This window comes from Entelurus aequoreus, linkage group LG06, assembly GCF_033978785.1.
Source record: "Entelurus aequoreus isolate RoL-2023_Sb linkage group LG06, RoL_Eaeq_v1.1, whole genome shotgun sequence".
NCBI lineage: Eukaryota > Metazoa > Chordata > Actinopteri > Syngnathiformes > Syngnathidae > Entelurus > Entelurus aequoreus.
Window position 1 is genome coordinate 64,333,500 of NC_084736.1, and position 22,024 is coordinate 64,355,523.

The 22,024-nt window shown below is 39.4% G+C and overlaps 1 protein-coding gene across 4 annotated transcripts in view; it reads left to right on the forward strand.

Annotated features, from left to right (window-relative positions):
• LOC133652447 (tetratricopeptide repeat protein 28-like) overlaps positions 1 to 22,024 on the forward strand; it is a 605,917-nt gene that overhangs the window by 526,562 nt on the left and 57,331 nt on the right. For all 4 annotated transcript variants that reach the window (XM_062051209.1, XM_062051210.1, XM_062051211.1 and 1 more), the window contains one exon: positions 13,218 to 13,327. In XM_062051209.1, the coding sequence (XP_061907193.1) occupies positions 13,218 to 13,327 (110 nt within the window). The remainder of the gene's footprint in view (positions 1 to 13,217; positions 13,328 to 22,024) is intronic.

Genomic DNA, 22,024 nt, shown 5'->3' on the forward strand with positions numbered 1-22,024 from the left:
ACATTAGCTGCCAAGAAGAGCATTTGTAACCTGTTTTGAAAGGTCTCATTATCATTTTTATACCAAATAATATATATCGAGAATCACTAAGAATCGAGAATTGTGTTAAATTGAAAATCTATTTTAAATGAAATAGTCACCCGAATAATTGGAAACGAATCGTGAATTAATTTAAGATTCACATCTTGTGACGGCGTGGCGAAGTTGGTAGAGTGGCTGTGCCAGCAATCGGAGTGTTGCTGGTTACTGGGGTTCATTTCCCACCTTCTACCGTCCTAGTCACGTCCGTTGTGTCCTTGGGCAAGACACTTCACCCTTTGCCTCTGATGGCTGCTGGTTAGCGCCTTGCATGGCAACTCCCGCCATCAGTGTGTGAATGTGTGTGTGAATGGGTGAATGTGGAAATACTGTCAAAGCGCTTTGAGTACCTTGAAGGTAGAAAAGCGCTATACAAGTATAACCCATTTATCATTTATAATCTCTATTATATACTGTTATTATTAAATACAATAGAAAACTGTTTTGCAGACCAATCAACAATCTTTTCAAGACGCATTTAAAACTTCAGTGAATTGATACTGTAATATAAAATTCCTGGAAATGTTGTCAGCACACTAGGTTATATGCCCTCCCCCCACATATTTATGTTTTATAAATCTTGTTTGTACCCCATACATGATGGTTGTTATTATGCAGTTTAATACGTATACCCTTATCACCGGAAGACTATATGCCATAAATCAAAGTAGGCTCCATAATGTATTTGCTTGCTTTGGGTGTTCACGTCATAGTAAGGAAATAGGAAACCCAACAAAGGAGTCTGCAACATAAAGATAATACAACATTGTTTATGTTCCACTTTCTGTTGGGGTCCACATGTGGTCATGATCAAGATGTTGGCATGAGTGCAACTGTGCCTTGGTGTTTGTGTGGCAGGCATGAAATTTCATGGCCTTTTGCCTATGCACATGTACACTATATTGCCAAAAGTATTTGGCCACCCATCCAAATGATCAGAATCAGGTGTCTTAATCACTTAGTGATCACCACAGGTGTATAAAATCAAGCACTTAGGCATGGAGACTGTTTCTACAAACATTTGTGAAAGAATGGGCCGCTCTCAGGAGCTCAGTGATTTCCAGCGTGGAACTGTCATAGGATGCCACCTGTGCAACACATCCAGTCATGAAATTTCCTCGCTATTAAATATTCCAAAGTCAACTGTCGGCTTTATTATAAGAACATGGACAAGTTTGGGAACAACAGAAACTCAGCCACAAAGTGGTAAGCCACGTGAACTGACAGAGAGGGGTCAGCGGATGCTGAAGTGCATAGTGCAAAGAGGTCGCCGACTTTCTGTACAGTCAGTTGCTACAGAGCTCCAAACTTCATGTGGCCTTCCAATTAGCCCACGTACAGTATGCAGAGAGCTTCATGGAATGGGTTTCCATGGCCGATCAGCTTCATCTGAGCCAGTGATTTTCAACCTGTTTTGAGCCGCGGCACACTTTTTACATTTACAAAATCCTGCGGCACACCACCAACCAAAATGACACTCTAACACAGTATATAATACATATAGTTAATAATATAGTTTCTAAATGTATTTATACTCACCTAGTGTGAAACTTGGGCCTGAGCATCTAATTTACAATGGCTTTACAAGCTCGCAGTATCAATGTTTCTGCCACAGTGTGGGACTTTTTTGATTTAGCTACGAGTTCAGCAACAAGATAGCAAGCTTTGAGGGCTCTCTCGTTTACCTTTGTGGTTTTTCTCAGAAAAGTTGCCTGTTTCTCATTGTTTGTACGTAAGCGTACAAAATAGTCCATCGGGCTTGTTTTGAACGGAAGGGTGTTTAGTTTGGAGATGGCGTTTAAGCTTGCTTGGCACAATGGCGCTATTGGATAGCTCCTTTCTTTTACCATGAATTGATTAACGTGGACCCCGACTTAAACAAGTTGAAAAACTTATTCGGGTGTTACCATTTAGTGGTCAATTGTACGGAATATGTACTGTACTGTGCAATCTACTAATACAAGTTTCAATCAATCAATCAAAAACTCACCACACACCAAGCACTGCGGAGTCGGTGCTGTCGCATCCCCGGTGAAAGTAAATCCAAATGAAAGGTAGCTTTCGCTGTATTGCCTCGAGCTCACCGTCTTGTCTTTTTTTATTTTGTCGACCACTCATACTAGGGCCTTCATTTGGGTCAGAATTTTGTCCAGGACCCTGTTCGGCATTTGCATTTTCCCTTCTCAAAAACGTCTCCATCACTGTCACTTGCTCGCCTCCTCTTAGAGCTAACTCGATTGTCTTTACAGGTATTTATCGCCCTCTGCTGCCACCTACTGAAATAGATGAGTATTACATTATCTGCCGCACTTTATTATAGCACAGACACCCGACAATGGCTAATTAGGAGATATTAAATAATTTCCCACGGCACACCTGACGATCTCTCACGGCACACTAGTGTGCCGCGGCACACTGGTTGAAAATCACTGATCTAAGCCATACATCACCAAGTCCAATGCAAAGCATTGGTGTAAAGCAGTGGAGTGATGAATCAGGCTTTTCCATCTCGTAATCTGATGGACCAGTCTGGGTTTGGAGGTTGCCAGGAGAACGCTACATTTTGGACTGCATTATGCCGAGTGTGAAATTTGGTGGAGGAGGAATCATGGTGCGGGGTTGTTTTTCAGGAGTTGGGCTTGACCCCTTAGATCCAGTGAAAGAAACTTTGAATGCTCCAAGATACCAAAACATTTTGGACAACTCCCAACCTTGTGGGAACAGTTTGGAGCGGGCCCTTTCCTCTTTTGTCATGACTGTGCACCAGTGCACAAAGCAAGGTCCATAAAGACATGGATGACAGAGTCTGGTGGGGATGAACTTGACTGGCCTGCACAGAGTCCTGACCCGAACTTGATAGAACACCTCTGGGATGAATTAGAACGGAGACTGAGAGCCAGGCCTTCTCGACCAACATCAGTGTGTGACCTCACCAATGCGCTTTTGGAAGAATGCTGGAAAATTCCTATAAACACACTCTGCAACCTTGTGGACAGCCTTCCCAGAAGAGTTGAAGCTGTAATAGCTGCAAAAGGTGGACCGACATCTTATTGAACCCTATGGGTTAGGAATGGGATGGCACTTCAAGTTCATATGTGAGTCAAGGCAGGTGGCCAAATGCTTTTGGCAATATAGTGTATGTGTCTGTAGGCGGAGGTGCGTGGACGTTGGGGGCCCAAAAAAATGCTCTCACCAGGCTGTCAGGCTTGCTTTTAAAGTGTTCTGGGGCAGCCAGCCACAGCCACATCTCGGGTGTCAGACACTGCTACGTGACTGTGCCTGCGGGGCGTACCGAAGGCACGCTTGGTGACAGTGACAGACACTGAGTGATACAGAGAGAGAGAACAGAGGAAACACGAGCGTTCGGAAGGCAGAGAGGGATCGAGAGAGAGATGTCAGCCGGGCAGTGAGGGGAATCAGAGATGGGCATGAGTCATAATTCACATGTATTATTTCTACTGTCAAATGGAGAATAAAGGAAACAGAGTTGGTTGACATTCCGGCTTGATCATAAAAAAAAAGCTATCACAGAGCAGCTCAGAGAGGGAAACACTGTGTGCGTGCGTACGTGTGTCTGTATGTGTGAGCTTGTGTAGTAGGCAGATGAAAGGCTCACAGCTACAGTTGGAATGAGTGAGGGCTGAGACTGTCAGACAATGAAGAGGATAATTTAGATCTGTTTCCTTTCTCTTGCTCCACCGCCTAATGAGCCCCAAACATTACCCAGTCCCTGGGAGCACTGCAGCCACAGTTGAGATGAAACAGGTAAGAGGAGTTACAGAGGGAGAGAGGAGCGTGTGCAGACAGAGGGAGTGAGCGTGGAAAGATAAGAGGAGGAGGGGTATAGGAGGTTGCTGGTGGGCTGTATGGGTCTTCAAAGGATGCCGGCGAGCGTGGCCGTAGAGGAGCCACGAAGTCTACGGTTACGCGGTGTGTTGGTGGGGTTTGCGGAATACTTTCAGGTCACGCTCTCTGTTCTTGGCTTATCTTGTCTGGCCACAGAGCGGTTTTTTTTCTCCCAGTGTTGCTGGGAAAAACGCAGTCGAACGAGCGTGGCTTGGCCCGTTTTCTACCCTCTTTGACCAAAAGCATGTCTAGACTCCGCCATCACATACTGTAAGCGTCCAGAGAGTAGACTTGTAAGTATCAGTAATCTGGACCTGATCTACTAAAGCAGGGATGTCCAAAGTGCGGCCCGGGGGCCATTTGCGGCCCGCAGGTCATTTTTTAATGGCCCCACGGCCCATTTTGAAATACGATGAAAAAAATTAAAAACATAAAAAGTGGTATGAAAGACCAAACAGGTGAAATGTAACAAGAAAATGTTGCAATGTTTACTCTAATAACACAAAGATAGGGAGATAGGCTCCAGCACCCACCGCGACCCCGAAAGGGACAAGCGGTAGAACAGGGGTCACCAACCTTTTTGAAACCAAGAGCTACTTCTTGGGTACTGATTAATGCGAAGGGCTACCAGTTTGATACACACTTAAATAAATTGCCAGAAATAGCCAATTTGCTCAATTTACCTTTAACTCTATGTTATTATTAATAATTAATGATATTTACACTTAATTAATCGGTTTAAAAGAGGAGAAAACACGAAAAAAATGACAATTAATTTTGAAACATAGTTTATCTTCAATTTTGACTCTTTAAAATTCAAAATTCAACTGAAAAAAAGAAGACAAAAACTAGCTAATTCGAATCTTTTTTGAAAAAATTAAAAAAAGAATTTATGGAACATCATTAGTAATTTTTTCCTGATTAAGATTAATTTTAGAATTTTGATGACATGTTTTAAAAAGGTTAAAATCCAATCAGCACTTTGTTAGAATATATAACAAATTGGACCAAGCTATATTTCTAACAAAGACAAATCATTATTTCTTCTAGATTTTCCAGAACAAATTTTTTTAAAGAACTTCAAAAGACTTTGAAATAAGATTTAAATTTGATTTTACAGATTTTCTAGATTTGCCAGAATAATTGTTTTGAATTTTAATCATAATAAGTTTGAAGAAATATTTCACAAATATTCTCCGTCGAAAAAACAGAAGCTAAAATGAAGAATTAAATTAAAATGTATTTATTAATCTTTACGATAAAAACAATAAATTTACTTGAACATTGATTTAAATTGTCAGGAAAGAAGAGGAAGGAATTTAAAAGGTAAAAAGGTATATGTGTTTAAAAATCCTAAAATCATTTTTAAGGTTGTATTTTTTCTCTAAAATTGTCTTTCTGAAAGTTATAAGAAGCAAAGTAAAACATTAATGAATTTATTTAAACAAGTGAAGACCAAGTCTTTAAAATATTTTCTTGGATTTTCAAATTCTATTTGAGTTTTGTCTCTCTTAGAATTAAAAATGTCTGTCAAAGCGAGACCAGCTTGCTAGTAAATAAATAAAATGTAAAAAATAGAGGCAGCTCACTGGTAAGTGCTGCTATTTTTAGAACAGGCCAGCGGGCGACTCATCTGGTCCTTACGGGCTACCTGGTGCCCGCGGGCACCGCGTTGGTGACCCCTGCGGTAGAAAATGGATGGATGGATGGAGTACAGGTAAGAACGAAAAATTTGTTGCATTAGCTCATTGTAGTGTAGGATAGAAGAGCAATAATGTGCAGATATAAATAAATAGATTACTGTACAGATAAATATATTGAACTTTTTCATAAGCATCCACGTTTATGGATGTATGTTATATTGTCTTTATATTCCAGCGAGTTAATCCGTTTTTTGGGGGGAATTGAGGGAATTATTTTGATGTGTTCAAGAGTCTGATGTCCTGAGGGAAGAGGCTGTTACAGAACCTGGAGGTTCTGCTACGGAGGCTGCGGAATCTCTTTCTAGAGTCCAGCAGTGAAAACAGTCCTTGGTGGGGGTGGGAGGAGTCTCTACAGATTTTCTGAGCCCTGGTCAGGCAGCGGCTTTTTGAGATTTCCCGGATAGGAGGAAGAGGAGTCCTGATGATCTCACCACTCTCTGCAGAGACTTCCAGTCTGAGGCACTGCAGGCTCCAGTCTAGACAGAGATGCAGTCGATCAGTCGGCTCTCTATGGTGTCTCTGTAGCATCGGAAATATATTATTATCATTTAGCTCCTATATGGAAAAACTTTTCTTGCATTGCGTCAACTCCCAGAGTACGCCTTCAGCGTGCTAAAAGTAGTTTATGTCAATATAGCCTAGAAAAAGTGGTCCATATTATATTTGTATTCTGCAAGTCAACAACGTAACAAAACGCCACAGGTTGGAACATATGATGCCATAAATGTGTGGAGGGAAATGAGTGTCTCCATGGTGACAGCCGGACTACATGTTAAATCTTTGTTTAAATAGGCGGTATGCACCAGTCTTGCACTTGTTATCAGTATTAGTAGATTAGCTGCAACATGCCCAATAATAGTACACACTATTTTATAGTTTGCACATGCTATTTTGCACTTATTATTTTGATTTTAGTAGATCAGGCTCATTGTACATGCACTGCAAGCACAGGAAAGTCAGCTGTGGTTGCTTTAAAGGCTTTTGATTGGCCAAAAGCATGTCTAGACTCCGCCATCACATACTGTAAGCGTCCAGAGAGTAGACTTATATGTGCATTTTTAGTAGGAATGTGTAGGGGCAATAAATTATTGCACTCTGCTGACTGGTGTGGGTTACGGCCTTTTTATCAAGACCCAATCCCCTCCTCCTGTCATTGTCCGCTGTTGGGGGGTATTTCCATCCCAGTAATTGGGCAGAACCAAGTACCCGTCTGACATGCTGAGGACACACGCAAAGATGTGACATACGCATCACTGCTTGAGAGATTGGAAGTGAAAAGCAAACAGTGCACTTAGCAGGTGATCTTTTGCAGCTACCATTTTGTAGCATCCACCCTTTAGTGCACACTCCTATTGCACCATAAGTCTCACAAACTATCATAAATTACTCATACCACTTCATAGTTAGGGTCCTTTTATGAAAGGTTTGTATATTGATGATGGGTTTGCCAACACCTCAGTAATCTGGACCTGATCTACTACAGGTTTGTGTCTATTAAACCACATGCAAACTTGATAGCGTACGTGTAAAGCTGATCTACAAACCCCAAAACCAGTGAATATGGGCAAGTTGTGTAAATGGTAAATAAAAACAGAATACAATGATTTGTAAATCCTTTTAAACCTGTATTCAATTGAATACACCGCAAAGACAAGATATTTAATGTTCAAACTGGAAAACTTTGTTATTTTTTTGTAAATATTAGCTCATTTGGAATTTGATGCCTGCAACATGTTTCAAAAAAGCTGGCACAAGTCGCAAAAAAGACTGAGAAAGTTGAGGACTGCTCATCAAAAACTTATTTGGAACATCCCACAGGTGAACGGGCTAATTGGGAAAAGGTGGGTGCCATGACTGGGTATAAAAGCAGCTTCCATGAAATGGTCAGTCATTCACAAACAAGGATGGGGCGAGGGTCACCACTTTGTGAACAGATACGTGAGCAAATTGTCGAACAGTTAAAGAACAACATTTCTCAACGAGCTATTGCAAGGAATTTAGGGATTTCACCATCTACGGTCCATAATATCATCAAAAGATTCAGAGAATCTGGAGAAATTACTGCACGTAAGCGACAATATTACGGACCTTCGATCCCTCAGGCGGTACTGCGTCAAAAACCGACATCAGTGTGTAAAGGATATCACCACATAGGCTCAGGAACACTTCAGAAAACCACTGTCAGTAACTACAGTACGTCGCTACATCTGTAAGTGCAAGTTAAAACTCTCCTATGCAAAGCGAAAGCCATTTATCAACAACACCCAGAAATGCTCTGAAATGTTTTGCGTCCGTTTTGCCGATATCCGATATTCCGATATTGTCCAATTCTTAGTTACCGATTCCGATATCAACTGATACCGATATATACAGTCGTGGAATTAACACATTATTATGCCTAATTTTGTTGTGATGCCCAGTTGGATGCATTAAACAATGTAACAAAGTTTTCCAAAATAAATCAACTCAAGTTATGGAAAAAAATGCCAACATGGCACTGTCATATTTATTATTGAAGTCACAAAGTGCATTATTTTTTTTAACATGCCTCCAAACAGCAGCTTGGAATTTGGGACATGCTCTCCCTGAGAGAGCATGAGGAGGGTTGGGGGGGGGTGGGGGTGGGGGGGGCGGGGTTGAGGTGGGGGGGAGGGGTTTGGTGGTAGCGGGGGGTGTATATTGTAGCGTCCCGGAAGAGTTAGTGCTGCAATGGGTTCTGGGTATTTGCTCTGTTGTGTTTATGTTGTGTTACGGTGCGGATGTTCTCCCGAAATGTGTTTGTCATTCTTGTTTGGTGCGGGTTCACAGTGTGGCGCATATTTGTAACAGTGTTAAAGTTGTTTATACGTTCACCCTCAGTGTGACCTGTATGGCTGTTGACCAAGTATGCATGGCATTCACTTGTGTGTGTGAAAAGCCGTAGATATTATGTGATTGGGCAGGCACGCAAAGGCAGTGCCTTTAAGGTTTATTGGCGCTCTGTACTTCTCCCTACGTCCGTGTACCACTCCGCACAGCGGCGTTTTAGTCATAAATTGTACTTTTTGAAACCGATACCGATCATTTCCAATATTACATTTTAAAGCATTTTTAAACATCTTTAATTAGACATTTCGTTAATTCAGGAATATAATTGTATAATGTTCTAGCTGCTGGATAAACTTAAGGGGCTGATTAAAACAAATTCAGTTGATTCGTTTTGGTGTCTGCTGGCGTTTTTGTTTATGGCATCTGGAAACTTTGGAAATATATAATTTTAATCTAGCTCCTATATTGAAAAACTTTTCTTGCATTGCTTCAACTCCAAGAGTACACCTTCAGCGTGCTAAATGTTGCTTATGTTGTCTAGATCGCGTGTCAACATAGCCTAGAAAAAGTGGTCTGTATTATATTCGTATGCTGCATGTCAACAACGTAACAAAACGCCACAGGTTGGAGCATAAATGTGTGGAGGGAAATGAGTGTCAGCCGGACTACACGCACAATATTTGTTTAAATAGGCGGTATGCACAAGTCTTGCACTTGTTATCAGTATAGGGCAGGGGTCGGCAACCCAAAATGTTGAAAGAGCCATATTGGACCAAAAATACAAAAACAAATCTGTCTGGAGCCGCAAAAAATTAAAAGCCATATTACATACAGATATAAATGTACTTAAGAGGACTTAAAGGAAACTAAATGAGCTCAAATATAGCTACAAATGAGGCATATGCAATATGTACATATAGCTAGCCTAAATAGCATGTTAGCATCGATTAGCTTGCAGTCACGCAGTGACCAAATATGTCTGATTAGCACTCCACACAAGTCAATAACATCAACAAAACTCACCTTTGTGCACTCATGCCCAACGGTAAAAGTGTGGTGGACAAAATGAGATAGAAAAAGTGGCATAAAACACGTCCTAGAAAGTCGGAGAAAGTTATACATGGAAACAAACTATACGGCGAGTTCAAGGACCGCCAAAATTAGTAGGACAAAACGGCGCTCGCCAAATACTCGAATCAGTGAAGCATGTTTAATATAAACAGTGTGATTTATAACAATTAGCGAGGTTTATGTCATGTTTGTCCTCCCACAGAAAACATTCTGAAACAAAAAAATTGATTTTTTTCCCCCTCATCTTTTTCCATTCTTCATACATTTTTGAAAAATCTCCAGAGAGCCACTAGGGCGGCGCTAAAGAGCTGCATGCGGCTCTAGAGCCGCGGGTTGCCGACCCCCGGTATAGGGGATGGGTCAAATGCAGAGGACAAATTTCACCACATCTAGTGTGTGTGTGACAATCATTGGTACTTTAATCTTTAATCTTTATTAGTAGATTACCCGCAACATGCCCATTAATAGTACACACTAGGGTTGTACAGTATACCGGTATTGGTATAGTACCGCGATACTAATGAATCATTTTCGGTACAATACCGCCTCTGAAGAAAAAGTACCGGTCCCGCACCCCCCTTGCGCCCTTGTCGTCGTCGCGTCGAGTCATTGCTGATTTACAAGCAGAGTAGCATGTTCGGCGGCACACAATCACGGAGTACTTACAAGCAGACACAGTGTGTAGACAGAAAAGGGAGAACGGGCGCATTTTGGCTTAAAAACTAACGATAAAGGTGAAGTTATAACTCTGAAACGCCCTCAGGAAGAGGTGCTTTAAGACATGGCTAGCTAGCTAGCGGCTAACGTCCTGCCCCAGTCGGCAGTGTTTTAGCTACTTCTAAATCACTAATCCTCGCCTCCATGGCGACAAATAAAGTAAGTTTCTTACAAGTATCATCCCTGCAGGACGAGGAATAGCTAAACATGCTTCACTACACACTTTAGCTCACCGGTGTCAAAATGTAAACAAATGCCATTGGTGGATCTACACCTGACATCCACTGTAATGATATCAAATACAGGCACGTATCTAGTCGATTCTACTGTGATTACATTGATATTTTTTGGCATCACAACTAGATGTCGATAAATGCTTTAAAGTGTAATATCGGAAATTATCTGTGTCGTTTTTTTTATTATCGTTATCGTTTCTTTTTGGGGGTTTTTATTAAATCAACATAAAAAAACACAAGATACACTTACAATTAGTGCACCAACCCAAAAAACCTCCCTCCCCATTTACACTCATTCACACAAAAGGGTTGTTTTTGTTATTAATAATCTGGTTCCTACATTATATATCAATATATATCAATACAGTCTGCAAGGGATATAGTCCGTAAGCACACATGATTGTGCGTACTGCTGGTCCACTAATAATACTAACCTTTAACAGTTAATTTTACTCATTTTCATTAATTACTAGTTTCTATGTATCTTTTTTTATATTGTTTTACTTTCTTTTTTTATTCAAGAAAATGTTTTTAATTTATTTATCTTATTTTATTTGATAAGTTTAAAAAAAAAAAAAGACCTTATCTTCACCATACCTGGTTGTCCAAATTAGGCATAATAATGTGTTAATTCCACGACTTTATATATCAGTATCGGTTGATATCGGTATCGGTAATTAAGAGTTGGACAAAATCGGAATATCGGATATCGGCAAAAAGCCATTATCGGACATCCCTAATCGCAACATCTTCTTTCGTTTAAAAAAAAATTATATTATGTTTATTACCTCAGGAAATATGTCCCTGGACACAAGCGGACTTTGAATATGACCAATGTATAATCCTGTAACTACTTGGTATCGGATTGATACCCAAATGTGTGGTATCATCCAAAACTAATGTAAAGTATCAAACAACAGAAGAATAAGTGATGATTACATTTTAAGAAAAGTGTAGATAGAACATGTTAAAAGAGAAAGTAAGCAGATATTAACAGTAAATGAACAAGTAGATTAATGATACATTTTCTACCACTTGTCCTTAATAATTTTTAGAAAATAATAGAATGGAAAATGACACAATATGTTACTGCATACGTCAGCAGACTAATTAGGAGCCTTCGTTTGTTTACTTACTACTAAAAGACAAGTTGTCTAGTATGTTCACTATTTTATTTAAGGACAAACTTATTATTCGATTGCAATAATAAACATATGTTTAATGTACCCTAAGATTTTTTTATTAAAATAAAGCCAATAATGCAATTTTTTGTGGTCCCCTTTGATTAGAAAAGTACCGAAAAGTATGGAAATGATTTTGGTACCGGTACCAAAATATTGTTATCGGGACAACACTAGTACACACTATTTTATAGTTTGCACACGCTAATTTGCACTTATTATTTTGATTGTAGTAGATCAGGCTTAATGTACATGTTCTTGTAAAGTCAGCTGTGGTTGCTGTAAAGGCTTTTGATTGGCCAAGACGAACATCACAGCTGGTGATTGTGATTTCATGTTGACGGATATTATTTTTTGTTTGTTTGTTTTTTACACCTAAGTGGGGTAAATGTTTTTTTAATTCCTAGATACATGTAATGCATGGTCATCACGGGTTATTTGTTTCGGACATGCTTAAGATTGTCAAAGCGTGGACTTTGGGTTGTTTGTTTTCCCGAGATGCAAGAAAATCTGGACCGGACATGGCATGCAGGTAGATACATATTTATTTTAACACTAACAAACTACAAAAAGGGGTACAAACAAAAGGCGCGCTCACAGGCGGAGATAAACTTGGCTAAGAAAACAAAAACTTTCACAAAGGCAGAAACTATGAACATGAAGCAAAACTCGCTAACTGTGACATGAAAAAACAAAACTTACGTGGCATGGCATGAAGCATAACTATGAACAGGCATGAGTATCAGAAGTAAACAGAGTTAGCATGGGTGTCAGAAGTAATGTTGCCAGACAGACTGCCTGGCAACTGAAAGCTTGAATAATACCGACATGATTAGTGACAGGTGCGCGAGTGCAAAACGTGTGACAGGTGAAACTAATGGGTCGCTATGGTGACAAAAACAAACAAGAGTGCACAAAGTGTCCAAAAACCAAACCGAACTTAACCAAAACAAAACATGATCACACAGACATGACAAAGATGTTACAATGAGGAACTTCACATTATTTCATTTGCAGGCAACATGTTAAAGAGTAGGAAAAGTCAGACGACAACTATAAAGTAGTTTTAATTAACCAAATATTATCAGTTATTGTTAAAAAAAAATTTGTTTGTTCATATTAAACCCTATAAATAATTTCTAAAGAGTGTATAACATTATTAGAAACCTCCTTCTAAACAATCTATAACCCCTGGTACGCGTAGTGTTGTAAGGTGATTAGCTCTGCTCAGTCCATTATTAGATATCGATGTTTTGTAAACATTTGTAGACTTGATCACGAAATAATGGGCCTTCTTTTGTGTTAGCATTAACTGTGTTTGTGTTTGCTTAGTTGGTCGATCCGCATCATTGATTGCATTGCGGGCCGACAGCTTTCCTCTATGTGTGTGTGTGTGTGTGTCTTTGAAAGTTGTCCCAGTGTGAGCCGCATCCTTCGAACGGAGGCCAAATATCCAAACCTGTTCACGGGCAGAACATCAGTGCCACGCTACGCTTACATCTGTTACCTGCAAACCAGTCCGCCTGCTCGGAATAATTTTCACTCCTCCGCTCACACTTCCTCCCTCTCCCTGACAGGCCTGCGGCTTGCAGAGCAGTTGGCTCGGCGTGAGGAGGAGGCGAAGATCCGCCATCGTCTGGGGCTGTCTCTTTGGGCCAGCGGGAATCTGGAAGAGGCCCAACATCAGGTGAAGTATTGGCTCTTCTTTCCTTAATCTCAACTCCAACTAATGTACTTAAAAGCGACCGCTTAGAACAGACCTGGGCATTCTGCGGCCCGCGGGCCGCATCCGGCCCTTTGTGCGTCCCTGTCCGGCCCGCGTGAGGCCAATTATAAATTACAAAATACATTTTAAAAAGTATCTATGTCGAGTGTGCAATACAACGGTGCTGCTTTTGTTTTGAAAATCGTTATTTGTATTACTTCCGTGTGGACGTATGCGTGATTGTGAGTGAATGTGAACAACTGCAATTACAAAATAAAGTTGAAAAAACATCTATGTCCTGCGCGCAATACAACTGTGCTGCTTTTATTTTGAAAAGTATTATTTATGGGCGTGTGTCCGTGTGTAACCTGCGAGTGAAGGTGCACATGCAGCGACAAGTGATGCACGGTTTACACCCGAGACGCCAAAAAGAGAAAAGTTGATGAGGAATGCCGTGTTTTCAACAACACATGAACTGCAAAGCAACGTCCCCTCACCTAAGGTGCGTGCCTGCGCAATTGCGCACTGCTCAAGCGTCCGCTGCGCGCAGCAAGTATATGCCGCGCACCAAATCAAATCCCATCTGAATTCTAAACAAAATAAACATATTTATTCTATGGAATTTTGCAATGCAACTTTGAGTGACAGTGACAACAAGCGGCCCTAATGGTGTTCGTCAACACCGTTCAATTGAACACCGTTCAATTATTGTAACGTCTATCGAGATGCTTCGAGGACAGGAATTATATAGATCACTTTATTGAACAAAACTGTTTATATTCGGACATAACCACACCAAAAACATGAGTAAAACAATTCTATCTCGAAAAACAAGTCATTTTCTGCCGTACAAACCAGGCCAAAACCAACTTGTCATCTGTCACCAACAGCATACCACTAAACCACTGGTGCGTTTAAGGCCACACAAAAAGTCGGACAACTCAAACACCACACAAAGTTACACTATGACTCCTCAGTCATACGTGTGCTTATTTTACTGTCATTTATTATTAATGTTAATTTATATATATTAGTCATGGAATGCTGTTACACACACTATGTTGAAGTATTACTATTATTATTATTATTATTATTATTATTTATCTTACGGTATATATCAAAAATAATATTGAGCAAAATTTAATTGAAATATTGTCGATGTGGCCCTCCAGCAGTGCTCGGGTAGCTCATGCGGCCCCCGGTAAAAATTAATTGCCCACCCCTGGCTTAGAAGCACACATCTGGTCGGTGTGGACAAACGAGGCGAGCGCTTGAATATGCAAAAATGTAAAAGTTTGCAATGTGAGTTTTCAGTAATGCCCTCGTGAAAATAGTCCAAATGGGAGGGTAAATTTGAGGACGAGCGTCTGCTGGCAATATGCTGCGGAGTGTGTGTTGAGCTGGTGCATGCTGTCATCTCAGCAAACAGATGACTGAAGTCTCCTTTTCTATCTGCGTGTATTGTTGCAGTCCCAAACCTCCACACACACACACACACACACACACACATCAGACGCACACTCCTGTTCAGCCCACTGCCCACCTGGCAGGCATGCAATATCCTCTTAACATCTCTTGCTGCAGTCTGTCCACACATCACCGTTCTTTATACTATTTTGTTTTTCTCCCAGCAGCGGTTGCCTGCCACGTGTGTCTGTGGGGATGTTATTCAGCTGCTTTCGTTTTGGAAAAAACAATCCGTTATGATACACACAAACGGACATATGTTTTCTGAGCGGACGGGTTTTCCATCTTGCCTTTCGTCTGTTTCCAATTTTCTTAAGGACCAAAGCAAGGTGGTGACTAGAAGCTGAGGAATTTTTATTCAGTGAGAGCAAATATTATCCTAGCAACAGATTTCCTTGCACATGTTTAGCTTTGCAGTGGAAAAGCCACCTTCACTGCGGCATGTTTGAATCCGAGATTTGCCCAAAGGTACTAATCTGAGAAGTAGCCACAGAAGAGCAGGCCGCAGGAACATAAATATAGAAACAATTTGTCTATAATTCTGATCAATAGTCAGATTTATTGCGATCTGTTTTTGAAATAGTCTCTATTTTGCAAAACTGACTTTTCCCCGGCCGAGTCATACCAAAGACTATAAAAATTAAACCATTACCATCAAGGGTTGGAATTGGGGGTTGAATCACCAAAATGATTCCCGAGCGCGGCCACCGCTGCTGCTCACTGCTGCTGCTCACTGCTCCCCTCACCTCCCAGGGGTTGAACATGGGGATGGGTCAAATGCAGAGGATAATTTCACCACACCTAGTGTGTGTGTGTGTGACTATCGTTGGGACTTTAAAAGCCTGTGTTCCTGGATGTGAAATGTGAAAAACGACATTGGTGGATCTACACCAAACATCCACTGTAATGATACCAAGTACAGGAGCATATCTAGTCGATACTACTATGATTACGTCGATATTTTTTGGCATCACAACATCTTCTTTCGTTTTTTTTAAAAAAATTTATATTATGTTTATAAACTCAGGAAATATGTCCCTGGACACATGAGGACTTTGAATCGGATTGATACCCAAATTTGTGCTATCATCCAAAACTAATGTGAAGCATCCAAACAACAGAAGAATAAATGATTACCGTATTTTTCGGAGTATAAGTCGCTCCGGAGTATAAGTCGCACCAGTCGAAAATGCGTAATAAAGAAGGAAAAAAACATATATAAGTCGTACTGGAGTATAAGTCGCATTTTTGGGGGAAATTTATTTGATGAAACCCAACACCAAGAATAGACATTTGAAAGGCAATTTAAAGTAAATAAAGAATAGTGAACAACAGGCTGAATAAGTGTACGTTATATGACGCATAAATAACCAACTGAGAACGTGCCTGGTATGTTAACGTAACATATTATGGTAAGAGTCATTCAAATAACTATAACATATAGAACACGCTATACGTTTACCAAACAATCTGTCACTCCTAATCGCTAAATCCCATGAAATCTTATACGTCTAGTCCAGTGGTTTTTAACCTTGTTGGAGGTACCGAACCCCACCAGTTTCATATGCGCATTCACAGAACCCTTCTTTAGTGAAAAATAAAATGTTGTTTTTTTTCAAATTCAAGACAAAGTTATATGTTTTTAGTAACACTTTAGTATGGGGAACAAAGACTTAATTTAGAGTTATTTGGTTAGGGTTAGGGTTAGAGGGTTAGGGTTATAATAAGGCCATGCCGAATAAGGCATTAATAAGTACTTAATAATGACTAGTTAAGAGCCAATATGTTACTAATTTGCATGTTAATAAGGAACTAATTAATGGTGAAAATGTTCCCCATACTAAAGTGTTACCATGTTTTTTTTTACTGGTGCACAAAATGAACCGTGCATGATCATCACCTTGTTCAAACAACAAAACCAACACAGTTCATAAACTCACAACAAATTACACACCTGCAAATCAGTGTGACTTCTGCTGTTGCCGTATCCGTAATACGCCGATAGGGAGAAGTTTTTATTTACACGATGAGTCGGGTGTGTCTTGACCTCCACCGAACCCCTGAGCCCGACTCACCGAACCCCTAGGGTTCGATCGAACCCAGGTTAAGAACCACTGGTCTAGTGTCTTACGTGAATGAGCTAAATAATATTATTTGATATTTTACGGTAATGTGTTAATAATTTCACACATAAGTAGCTCCTGAGTATAAGTCGCAAACTATGAAAAAAAACTGCGACTTATAGCCCGAAAAATACGGTATTACATTATAACAGAAGTGTAGATAGAACATGTTAAAAGAGAAAGAAAGCATGTATTACCGGTAAATGAACAAGTAGATTAATAATAATTTTTTACAGTTTGTCCCTCATAATGTTGACATAATAACGCATACGTCAGCAGACTAATTATGAGCCATTGTTTGTTTACTTACTACTAAAAGACAAGTTGTCTTGTATGTTCACTATTTTATTTAAGGACGAACTTGCAATAAGAAACATGTGTTTAATGTACCCAAAGATTTTTTTTTTCAAATAAAGCCAATAATGCAATTTTTTGTGGTCCCCTTTATTTAGAAAAGTATCGAAAAGTACCAAAAAGTATCTAAATAATTTTGGTACTGGTACCAAAATATTGGTATCGGTACAACGCTAGTTCTAACTTATATCTGTCAGTAGACTCCATATGGAAGCGCTAAAAACTACAACATGGCTGATGGGGAGGTCACGCAGTCGAAGAGGCATGTAAATAAGACCTCCCACTAACGACACATCCTGACAAGACAGTCAGAAATTGGCTTGAAGATGGTCTGCAAAACAATCTACGCAAAAGTTTGACCAAAGCACCATTATGTAGACCAGAAGGAAGAGTTTTAAATGTGGAAATAACATCATAATATCGCCCCTTTAATGCAGTAGCTCAGTCTGAAAGGATGTGTTGCACATTCAAAGAGAATTTCCCAGTTCTTGCATTGATAATGCCTTAAGCAAAGCACTCAACCCCCGACTGCTAACACAGTTGTTCATCATTTGTTTTCCACAGAGTTCATATTATGATGTAAAAACAAAACAATTGTTTTGTTGTTATAAACTCTGTCCGCATCTTCTAGGGACATCATGTTTTACGTTTGTATTTCTCTACCTCAAAATGTGCTGATTGAAGCCATATGGCTTTTATGCAATCCAGTAATGCAGCCTGCCTTACTGAGCCAAGGCATATATTTCACAATAGAAAAACCTCACCATCAAGCGAGCCATGACTTATTCTGTTGATGAATGGCAACAGGTGGATCCAGAGGTTAATGATGTACCTTATGCCATCTGCTGGAAGAACAGTTAATTGTTCTGCCTGTCAGAATGTGTCGCCGGCTGGATAGATGAATAAAATGTACATTGTTTGTAGTGTAATGAGGTTTGTTTTTTTTGATTGATTGAAACTTTTATTAGTAGATTGCACAGTTCAGTACATATTCCGTACAATTGACCACTAAATGGTTACACCCGAATAAGTTTTTCAACTTGTTTAATCAATTCATGATACAAATATATACTATCAGCATAATACAGTCATCACACAAGTTAATCATCAGAGTATATACATTGTATTATTTACATTATTTACAATCAATCATCCATGATCATCCATCCATGAGTGAGATCGGCCGATACCAATACCAATGAATGCATGGTAAAATTCAAGGTCAAATTTATTTTTAAATCAGATTAATTACACTTATAACTTTTAATGAAATACTGCAACTAATCAATTAATTTTTGGCTTGAAAAATGTAAATTAACTTTAGAAAAGACCCCAGTATTTTGACAAAAGTGCAATTTTTTAGTCAGAATGTCATAGGGGGGGTGTAGGGCAAAGTTCTGCGCCCCCACATACAAGATTCCTGTAGGTTCCCCCATCTCACCCTAAACCCAAACAAACACACAACTAATTATTGCATGGATTTGGTTGAAACTAGCATTTTAAAACACATGTAGATAACATGTCTTGAACATATCTAGATAACCCCCCTGAGATTTGGTTTGTTTAAAAAAAAATGTTGTCGTTTTTTTGCACAAAAGTGCCAACAAATTCAACATAGTGTGTCCAGAATATGATTAAAAGAAAATAATCATATAACCTGCCATTATTCATTAAAAATGTCACCTCATCGCAGGGCCACTCACATCCATCCATCCATCCATCCATCCATTTTCTACCGCTTGTCCCTTTCTGGGTCGTGGGTGGTGCTGGAGCCTATCCCAGCTGCATTCGGGCGGAAGGCGGGGTACACCCTGGACAAGTCGCCACCTCATCGCAGGGCCAACACAGATAGACAGACAACATTCACACTCACATTCACACACTAGGGCCAATTTAGTGTTGCCAATTACCCTATCCCCAGGTGCATGTCTTTGGAGGTGTGAGGAAGCCTGAGTACCTGTAGAGAACCCACACAGTCACTGGGAGAGCATGCAAAGTCCACACAGAAAGACCACAAGCCCCAGTATCGAACCTACGACCATCTCGCTGTGAGGCACAAGCGCAAACATACATATGATTGATGACATATGATTATTTATCATCAGTACCGGTAGGTAATACAAATCATTATAATACATAAGTGTTATTGTGATTATATTTTTAGTGCATCTCCCGGGGGTTAAATCTCTCTGTCTTTAAAAACTAGTGACACCTCCGTGTCTTAAGTTCAATCAGGGGTTTTTGAACGGACCACAGTTATTTGCGATGAAATGCAAATGTAAAACTCGTGCAAAAATTTATTTTATGCTGCTACAGATATATTTATTATATGTTTACCTTTCTTCTATCACTTTATCTTTTTTTACAAAAGGGTGATGCTGTGTGTGAATACTTTAAAGATGAACTTTGATGACGTTATGACGTCTGTGTTGAGTTTAGGGCTGCAACTAACAACTAATTTGATAATCGATTAATCTGTCGATTATTACTTCGATTAATCGATTAATAATCGGATAAAAGAGACAAACTACATTTCTATCCTTTCCAGTATTTTATTGGGGAAAAAAACAGCATACTGGCACCATACTTATTTTGATTATTGTTTCTCAGCTGTTTGTAAATGTTGCAGTTTATAAATAAAGGTTTATAAAAAAATAAAAAAGTAGCCTCTGCGCATGCGCATAGCATAGATCAAACGAATCGATGACTAAATTAATCGCCAACTATTTTTATAATCGATTTTAATCGATTTAATCGATTACCGTATTTTTCGGACTATAAGTCACAGTTTTTTTTCATAGTTTGGCCGGGGGTGCGACTTATACTCAGGAGCGACTTATAGGGACGGCGTGGCGAAGTTGGTAGAGTGGCTGTGCCAGCAATTGGAGTGTTGCTGGTTACTGGGGTTCAATTCCCACCTTCTACCTTCCTAGTCACGTCCGTTGTGTCCTTGGGCAAGACACTTCACCCTTTGCCTCTGATGGCTGCTGGTTAGCGCCTTGCATGGCAGCTCCCGCCATCAGTGAGTGAATGTTTGTGTGAATGGGTAAATGTGGAAATACTGTCAAAGCGCTTTGAGTACCTTGAAGGTAGAAAAGCGCTATACAAGTACAACCCATTTATCATTTATTATCATTTATGTGTGAAATTAATATTATTACCCCAGGGCAGCTGTGGCTACGAAAGTAGCTTACCACCACCAGGTGTGAATGAATGATGGGTTTTTAACATGTAAAGCGACTTTGGGTACTTAGAAAAGCGCTATATAAATCCCAGGTATTATTATTATTATTATTATTATTATTAACACATTACCGTAAAATATCAAATAATATTATTTAGCTCATTCACGTAAGAGACTAGAAGTATAAGATTTCATCAGATATAGTGATTAGGAGTGACAGATTGTTTGGTAAACGTATAGCATGTTCTATATGTTATAGTTATTTGAATGACTCTTACCATAATATGTTACGTTAACATACCAGGCACGTTCTCAGTTGGTTATTTATGCGTCATATAAGGTACACTTATTCAGCCTGTTGTTCACTATTCTTTATTTATTTTAAATTGCCTTTCAAATGTCTATTCTTGGTGTTGGGTTTTATCAAATACATTTCCCCAAAAAATGCGACTTATACTCCAGTGCGACTTATACATGTTTTTTTCCTTCTTTATTATGCATTTTCGGCCGGTGCGACTTACACTCCGAAAAATACGGTCGTTGTAGCAGCCCTAGTTGAGTTAGGTGCTCTATGCTCGGTTTGCCTATCCAGGTGGAACAAAACCCTTAATTTCTTAATTGGATTCAAGCGACCTTATTATTATTATTACTTTTGCGGCTGTAAAAATGTTGATATTTATGACACTGTTTTTTTAATAACTTAATTTTAATTACGGGAAAAAAAATCTTCAAACTTTACACAAAAAGCCCAGGGACCCCTGTACAACATCCCCACTTGCCCTTCCACTTCCACGCCCCTGATCATACATGAGTATTTGTTAAAAGTTTTACTAGCATGCACGTCATTTATTTGCTCAAAACTTGGCAACAGTATAACATGAAATGCACATTTTGAACAATAAATGCTGATGTACAATCACACACATGACCTTAGTTTTATTTTGAAGCACTGACGTATGCATTGACGTGATCACCGACTGTGTAATACAATAATACAATCCACACCGCCTTTAACGTAACCATCCACGGTTAATGTTTATCAGCATGTGTGATGAAAATAAAGAGTGATGAATCCGTATTCATACATGATTATTGCGATATTTTAATGTGATTAATCTTATGCGTTAATGCGTTAGCTTTGACAGACTTAATATTTTTTGTAACCATTCAAACCCTCAGAGGACAAAGGCTGACTTTTTTTGTCCTTTCAGGAATTTTTTTGTTATTTTGTTGCTATAATTTTGTTGTGTTCCTCCATTATTCATGATTTTTCCTAAGAGGTTTTTTTTTTATGTCCAATTCTTTCACAGGTTTACGATACACAGGCAGTTATTCCACAATACCCCAAAGCCAAACAGGACATACAAGTCCTTAATTTTTCAAAGGTCATAGAAAATGCTGTATAAATGTTTTTCTCCTTTTTTGCTCAAATTTCTCAATTAACTTAAACCCTAAACAAAACTACCAAACATGTATGGGTTTTTTTTACCCTAAGAAGGCCTTTTGATCAAATTATTTCCCAGTTAGTATGAATTTGCTTGGGGGTTTGTT